This window comes from Manihot esculenta, chromosome 11 (genome assembly GCF_001659605.2).
Source record: "Manihot esculenta cultivar AM560-2 chromosome 11, M.esculenta_v8, whole genome shotgun sequence".
NCBI classification, from domain to species: domain Eukaryota; kingdom Viridiplantae; phylum Streptophyta; class Magnoliopsida; order Malpighiales; family Euphorbiaceae; genus Manihot; species Manihot esculenta.
Window position 1 is genome coordinate 27965374 of NC_035171.2, and position 9099 is coordinate 27974472.

At 33.2% G+C, this 9099-nt stretch overlaps 1 protein-coding gene across 1 annotated transcript; it reads right to left on the reverse strand.

The window, feature by feature from the left end:
- Positions 1 to 761: 761 nt before the first annotated feature.
- Positions 762 to 1793, reverse strand: LOC110626019 (tetrapyrrole-binding protein, chloroplastic). Its single transcript, XM_021771744.2, has one exon. It carries the CDS (start codon positions 1676 to 1678, stop codon positions 860 to 862), a length of 819 nt encoding a protein of 272 aa, XP_021627436.1. The 5' UTR covers positions 1679 to 1793; the 3' UTR covers positions 762 to 859.
- Between the last annotated feature and the right edge of the window lie 7306 nt (positions 1794 to 9099).

A 9099-nucleotide genomic window follows, 5' to 3' on the forward strand; every position in this document is an offset into this window, starting at 1 on the left:
ATTTTATTATTTAATTTTTATAATTTTAAAAAAATTTACTAATTTATTTCTAAATATTAAAAATATTTGAGATTATTTTATAGTATTTAATTGTTAAAATTAATAAAAAAATTAATTAATAAATTTTTTAAATATAAATAATATTTTAATATATTTTTTAAAATTGAGTTATCAACTTAATAAAAGTTGTTATGCAAGCAATGAAATCTGATAAAAAGAAGAAAAAAAAAAAAAAAAAGAAAAGAAAAACCGTCAGACATATCGACCAGAAAGCAGTTGGAGCAAAGGTACAAAAGAGGAGGCCTTGATTTGTCCTGCTTCCCTGTTAAAGTACTCAACCACAGCTTTATGCGAAGTGAAATGGTTTTCCCCCCCTAATCATGTCAAATTTATTGATAATATATCAAATTTAACATTTTTAATTGTTCAAAATCTGCTTCAGCCCTCCACTAAAAAAATTTAGTATTCAGACCTATAAAATGGTTAAACCCATTAATTGATTATTTAATTTTAAAAAATATATTAAAATATTTTAAAATTTTTAAAAAATTTATTAGTTATATTAATTTTAATAATTAAATATTTCATTATTTAATCCACCTCGTATAAAAAAATTTACTACTTAATTTATTAATTTTATAGAAAATGTCACTAAATACCTATGGAAATTTTAATTTATTTTTCAAAATATATTAAAAAACTAATGAGCTTCCTGAAAGGGATTACATAGTAATTTTACATATATCAGCAAAAAGTACCCATAGCAAGTAAAAGATTAAATTTATATATAAAAACAAAAACCCATGATTTGAATTTCCTTTCCTGTAATGGGAATGTGCTTAATCATCAAATAACTCCATTAAAAGCTATAATTAGGTTTAAACAATCCCTTGTTCAATGGCTTTGAATTATCCTTCTCACTCAATCTCTCATCAGATCCTCCATTTTCATTTCCTCCATCACTAACTTCATCTTCTTCCTTGATATCTTCAAAGGCAGGATGGTTAAAAATGTTGTTGAGAAGCTGGGTCCCTCTAAGGGCATTTGTTAAGGGCAAGTGCCCTTCAGGAGTTTCATCATTGAGCTCCCAGATGAATTCATTAGGGAATGATCTATAGTTGTATTGCTCAACTTCAGTATCAAGCTTTTTCATCCACCCGACCTTGATGAAGAACTTGGTGAAGTCTTTATTAGCCTTTTTCTGCCATATTCTCTTTTGAATGCTGTATCCAAACTTGTTGTTGCTGTGTTCTTTCCATAATTCATCAATGGCTTTAAGGTCCTTCTCTGAAATGAACTGGACTTCAGAGAAGAAGACATAGCCACGTTTCTGTGCTGCTTCACCTGCAAGGACTATGAGAAGGCGGCGGGTTTCTTCATCTGCTTGACGGAAGTTTTGGGTGGAGAGATGTTGGTGGAGTAGATCAAGGGAAAAAGTCTGGGAAGTTGAAGGAGTGGTGGAAGTGGTGGGGGAGATAGAGAAAGTAGCGGTGGTGGAGGAAGAGGAAGATATGAAGAGGGAGAGAGAAGTATTGGTAGTAGAGATGGAGGTGGTGGGTTTGAGGAAAAGAGAGGAGGTGGGAGTGGAGTCTGCGGGTTGGAGCTTGAGGAGGGAGGGATGGTGGTGGTGGTGGTGGTGGTGGTGATGGTGGAGGGATTGGAGAGGGTTGGTGGCCATTTGGAGTTCTTTCAAAGATTAGAAGGTGGAGAAGCTAGGAGGCCATTAGTGGGATGCTGTTGGGGTGAAGGGGAAGTAGAAAGGAGTACGATAAGTTTGATGGCAATGGGATATGTGGGTATTGATGAAAGATAAGGATTTTGTGAAGAAGTGAAGAAGCCAGTAAAGGCAATACGAAAATGAATTTTGATTGGCTGGAAGTGGGTGAGGCTAGATTTTCTCTCCACATGGAATCCGGATTGAAACGCTTCATGTATAAAAACAACAAATTATAAAGCCTTATTTAATTCGAAGTATATTCCTTAAGAAACATATTTTCAAGTAGGAGTGAACATTCGTTGAATTGAATCCAAGTAGATAGAAATTTTTTTTTATCAATTTCCCTGATTAAAATTTTTAATTAATTTTTAAAATATTAATCAAATTAAAATTACTCAAGATATTTAATTGATTATCGATTATAATTGAATCAATCAAAAGAAAGTTAAAAGAAAATTACATTTTATATATGTTATTAATCAATTAATATATAAATAAATAATTATAATAATTTTTTATTTATAAAATAATAAATATAACTTATTTGAATAAAATATTGATTATAAAATAAATAAAATTAAAAAACAATAATTATAAAATATATATTATTAATGATATCAGTTGGACCTTGGACACCCTAATTCTTATTAAGTCCATAAAAGAGAGTTAGGCTATAGTATCATGTCAATCCAGTACACCGGTCCAAACAAAATAAAAATTTTCCCCTAAAACAGAAGGGATTTTCTAGTCCTAAACCAAAAGGATTTCCTAAGTTAAACTTCCTTTTTAATCCTAATTCTAAACTTATCATTTGAGTCTATATAAATAAAAACTAGCTAGTATATACAACGGAAGAAACCAATAAAGCAATTGTTTTAATCTCATCTCCTTAACAATGTCTTTTGCAGGCCCTTCCTCCATACTTGCTGTTCAATATTATGTTGATCATATATTCACAACTGTCACAGCTGCAGCAGCAGTTGTCGATGAATGGATAGCTAATATGTTTGACTTAACACGGTCAGAGTCCGAGATATTAAGGTCTAGATTACTCGATTTGATGGGTTAGGGTTATAGACCCCTATGCATTCAGGACCAGGCCCATACAAGCGCTGAAGGAAATTAAATAGCTGCCTGACAATAAAAAAAAAAGAGGACGTCCGTACATACGGTCCTGCATGATGGGGACACATTGCTAGAAGATAAAGGAGGAGAGCTATAGGGAGAAAAGAGAGGAAGCAAAGGCCAATCACGGTGAAAATTACACTAGAAACACCCCAAATGAACTGAGTTTTGCTCGGAAAGGACCGCAGTTCTCATTCTCTAGCTCTATGGTGCCACGAGACGGTGAAAAATTCAAGAATCACCATCTACATCAAAAAACCACGCGGTGAAAATCGGATAGAGGAAGATGCTGATATAAAGAGAAAAGGCAACACGAGGTTGATTCACAAATCATGAAAGAAAAATATCATAACAAAGTTGTACGGTCATTTCTTTAGCTTAAAATATTTTCATTATCATGATTAATTATAAAATTAAGATGGTAGACGAAAGTTTTGTGTGTATGAGACTGAACATGATAGTATATGGAAGTAGTTTAAAGGCATAAATTTTAATAGGGAAACATTGAGAAAATAATTATTTGTTTACGCATACTGTTGAGAAAAAACTGTAAAATAGATCAAACATGTGAATTATTATTTAGTGAATTCTTTGAATCACATAAAAAGATAGGATTGGTCAAAATTAATATTTGCATTCACTTATAATATACCCTTTGTAAACTTTTACTTTGCAAAAAAATCTTAAAAATAAATAAGGAAACCTCTAGTGAGATAGGTGACCAGTCTCAGAACATAACCACCGGCACCACAAAACCGGCTAGAAAGATGAAGCTCTTAGTGAGGTAGGTGACCGGTCTTGGAACATGACCGCCAGCGCCACAAAACCGGCTGAGGAGAAGAAGACCCCAGTGAGGTAAGTGACCGGACTCGGAACATGACCGCTAGCACCATAAAATCGGCTAAAAAGATGAAGTCTTTAGTGAGATAAGTGACCGGTCTCGGAACATAACCGCCGGCACCACAAAACCGGCTGAGAAACAAACGCCAACACAGAAAAACAGCATCAACAAAGGCCATAAGCTTTTAAGAGAATAGGTAAAGGTCTAGCTTCGACCTCACAAAAAGAGCTCAGATAGTACAAAAACAACACATAAAAATCCAGTTTCAACCTCACATGAAGGATTGAAACACTAGACCACAAATAAAAAAATTTGAATCCGACCTCACAAAAGAGTTCGGACCACAGGATAATGAGACTCTAATCACTACAAAAAAACTGTGAAATTGCGACCAAAATTAGCGACCAAGTCAATAAAGTACTCAAAGAACCGCCTAACAGAGAAGGGAGGTGAAAGAGCTAGTCCTTCTAAACATACAGGTGGGTCCATAACACATGAGGAGCATGCTAGACGCATACAAAATGCTAAGACAGACAAAGTTCCTCCAACAGCAGCTGAGTTATTTCTCTACACCCATACAAAGAAGAGTGATCACAAAAAATTTGTTGATAAACGAGATGAAATTGTTTATGTAAGTTTCTATGTAAACAAGTTGTCTTTCTAAGTAATATCTTGCAAGTATGATTTTGATATCTATGTGATTGATTTTTAGTTGTGTCATTGATTTTGAGTTGTTGATTGATTTTGAGTTGTGTGATTGATTTTCAGTTGCAAGTACGATTCTAATATCTCAATTGTGTGATTGATTTTGAGTTGTTGATTGATTTTGAGTTGTGTGATTGATTTTCAGTTGCAAGTATGATTATGATATCTAGGTGATTCTCACAAGAAAATTATTTATGATTCCCAGTTGTGTGATTGATTTTGAGTTGTGTGATTGATTTTCAGTTGCAAGTATGATTCTGATATCTAGGTAATTCTCACAAGGAAATTGTTTATGATTTCCAGTTGTGTGATTTATTTTGAGTTGTTGATTGATTTTGAGTTGTGTGATTGATTTTCAGTTGCAAGTATGATTCTGATATCTAGGTGATTCTCACAAGGAAATTGTTTATGATTCTCAGTTATGTGATTGATTTTGAGTTGTTTGATTGATTTTCAGTTGCAAGTATGATTCTGATATCTAGGTGATTCTCACAAAGAAATTGTTGATGCTTCTCAGTTGTGTGATTGATTTTGAGTTGTGTGATTGATTTTCAGTTGCAAGTATGATTCTGATATCTAGGTGATTCTCACAAGGAAATTATTTATGATTCTCAGTTGTGTGATTGATTTTGAGTTGTGTGATTGATTTTCAGTTGCAAGTATGATTCTGATATCTAGGTGATTCTCACAAGAAAATTGTTTATGATTCTCAGTTGTGTGATTGATTTTCAGTTGCAAGTATGATTTTGATATCCAGGTGATTCTCACAAGGAAATTGTTTATGATTCTCAGTTGTGTGATTGATTTTTCTATTATGATATCTTGAAAGTATTGTAAATGTGATATCTTGCAGGTATTATAATTGTCATATCTTGTAGGCATTAGCATTTTTCCTTACTTTAGTATTCAAATTGAACTGTTATTCTGTAATTTTCTAGGAAAATTATCTGAAGCTAAAAGAACAACATTCAAGCTAGTATGTGGGATCAGATCATGTGGAAGGAGATGGAGGAACTATTAATGAGGATCAATTGTTCATTACTGCAGCAGGAGGATGGCAAGGAAGTCGAGTTTATGGTTTAGGTAGTGCTGCCTCTTCTGCCTTCTCTCAAACAGGAACTGGGGGTACATCAACAAATGTTCCATCATCCCAATCACCAGAATGGAAGAAGGAAATTGAAGCAAAGTTTGAAGAGAAGTATAATAGTTTGCAGAAACTTGTAGAAGACCAAAATCAGATGATAGCTCAAATGCGTGATGAACTACAGGTAGCGAAGATGGGACATCAATCTTCCTCATTGATGCCATTATCATCTGATAGTCCTCCAGCTCATAGATCCCTTGGTGATTCACATATGGATTAGCATGATATCATTACTCACTGACTTAAATAATATATTTTATGATATGAATTTGATACTATTTGGATCCATCATGTATTTTGAGATATTTTAAGTTTCTTAGTGTTGAACTATAGTAATGTTTTGGACTTTTAGATTGCAGAATTATGAAATGAAGTTGATATGTATATATTGTCTTTGATGTTTTATGTATTGGAATGTGTGTGTACATATTGATATTATAGCAGGTTTATGAATTTATTAAAAAAATGATATGAATTAGATTTAAATGTATTTATTAGTGACTAATCAGCCACAAAAACAAATTAAATAATAAATATTTTTTTAGTTTTACTATTAATTTGCGACGAAATAGCGACTAAATGCTCTTCCCTGGTGCGATCAAATAACAACGAAACAGCGATCAAATTAGCGACTAAAACAGCGACCATTTCGCGACCAAAATGTAACGACTAATTTACTTCCAAACAGCGACTAAATGCTCTTCCCTTACGCGATCAAATAACAACGAAATAGCGACCAAATTAGCGATTAAAACAGCGATCATTTCGCGACCAAAATGTAACGACCAGTTTACTTCCACACAGCGACTAAATGCTCTTCCCTGTGGCGATCAAATAACAACGAAATAGCGATCAAATTAGCGACCATTTCGCGACCAAAATTTAATGACCAATTTACTTCCATCCAGCGACTAAATGCAAGACCCTAAGACGATCAAATAACAACGAAATAGCGACCAAATTAGCGACCGTTTCGCGACCAAAATTTAACGACCAATTTACTTCCACCCAGCGACTAATATTTTTAATACTTAATTTGCCATGACACCAAATTAGCGACAAAAAAATGGTCGCTGATTGGTTGCTAATTTAGCAACTAATTTTCAGATTGTCGCCAAAACTTTAGCGACTGGCCAAATACCGACCATTTCGTTTTGGTCGCTAAATGGTCGCTATTGCATAATAGCGACAAAATCTTTCTTTTTAGCGACCAAAATTTTGGTCGCTAAATCACTGTTTTTTTGTAGTGAATCTCAAAAAACGGCTAGCGTATAAAGAAATTAGCCTAAAGAATCCTAATGCCAGCTTCATGAAGTAATGTGGCCTACTAAAGGCCAATTCAAGGCTCACAGCACCAAAGCGCTACACCGACCTCAGGAAAATGAGCTCGGTGTCAGTAAGGCCAATAGGTAAATAGAACTAAAGCAAAGCGAATCCTAGGCAAAATACATATCAAGATAGAGAATTAAACGAAAGAGCAGGGGCAATCATGAGAGGCTTCGACCTTGAGAATTGACTTCTGGTATAAAACCAATCCGATTAGCCTAGAAGAAAGGCCTAGGCAGTAAAGAGTCCAGAAGATGCTTGGGGACAGATGGCTCGGAAAGCGCTTAGGGGCCAATAACCCAAATAACCGAGACGCACCTAAGAGCAAAACGCTGAGATAAAGAATTAATGAGCTTAGGATGATATCAAGAGCCAGAGAGCCCGAACAAGGAGGCAGAGCCAAAGAGCCCAGAATGATATAAAAAACTGAAGAGCTCGAATAAAGAATCAGAGTTAAAGAGCCCCGCAAAAAGCTGAAATGCTCATAAAAACTAATACGCAAGATTGATATATAGAAGGAAGCACCAAAACAGCAGGACAGATTCCCTTCTCCAACGGTCATAAATAACCATCGGAGATGTGAAGGGCAGCACCAGCACTAGGTAAAATAAGACCCCTCAAGATCATGACACATGTACACGTAATTTAAAAAAATCGAATGAACCATTCTGAATGGTCAAATCAAGTAGTAGCATCAAGCCTCAGTATGGTTAGGTCCAAAACAGATAGACCGACCTCTTCAACCCTTGGCCGATCTCTCCAAAGCCCAGAGAGGTTGGACATATCTCTTCAAAAGCCTACACCAACAAGGTTATAAGCCTATAAGAAAAAGTTGAGAAATAAGCAGCCTAGCTAAGGGCCTCGGCATACATAAAGTTCAGTAAATAAGACAATAACCTAACTCTGACCTCACGGAAAGGCTTGGATTACAAGGACGTAAGTAAAAAATTCTAATTCAATCTCACTAGAGGACACAGATTATAAGAATACCAATAGTAGGTATTGCTTCAACCTAGTCAAAAGGCTCAAACCACAGGAATATGGGACCCTAATATCACAACATTGTTATAGTGTAATTCAATTATCAATTCATTATTCATTATTTAACAGTTGTTTAATACAAACTATAATCGTTTGCAACTGTTCAGACAAATGTCTAAATAATATATAAGTAATTTAGATTTCAAATTTAAAAATGAATATTTATTAGAGGACAAGTGCTAAATGACAATTTTTTTTTATTTTTAATATAATTTTATTAATTTTTAAATTCCTTTTAGAAGATCTTAAGTCACTTTATATAGGAATTAAAATTTTCTATAATATAAACTCTAAAATACTTAAATAATCTTTATATATATATATATATATATATATATATATATATATATATATATATATAGTTGAGAATTTTTACTATCTTTTCACGTGAATGTCAACCCATGCAATGCTCTGTATGCTTAATGACCCCACCAGACCATTATTATGCACCTAATCACCCTTAAGTTTTTCCTTTTTTTAATCATATAATTTCATTTTTTTTCTAATTTTCAAACACCTATGCATGAGTTTTATAATTATTTTTTCATTTTTCATTTTTTATTAATTATTTTATTTAACCATTTAATTATTAATTTTATACTAATTATTATTTTTTATTATATATTATAACATTTTATATTTACTTAAATAATATCCAAGGTTATTGGCGACAGAAATAATAATTTTGAAATAACTGACAATTTTTTTTCTTTTTTTTTTATCATAAAAAGACAATAATAATCCCATATTGCTAATTAATGTAAATTTTATAACCATTTCAAAAAAAATGTAAATTTTATAAAAACAATTATTTTGTTTTTCTCAAATTTTATTATGTGGAGGTGATTACAATCAAGGAAAAAGAACTTTAGGGCCGCAAATAGGATAAGGATTCTCTCTACTCATCTGAGAAATGAACACAATAATATTTTAGGAAGCAAAAGCCTCCACTGGATGTTTGTTTTCCATGCTTCTCACCCAATCGAATATTCCTCTGGCCTGCCTGTGGGCAAAAAATGTATCTGCGCAGTTGGGAGGATTTTTTTTTAATCGAACAGTTGAGAGTTATTAATATTCAAATTGCAAAGCTAATATATATTATACTGCACAGTTTGGATACTCTCATCCAACAACCGATCATAATAATATTTAAAGATACAATATAAGCGTTTAAGGATAAATATATTTAAATAAATTTAA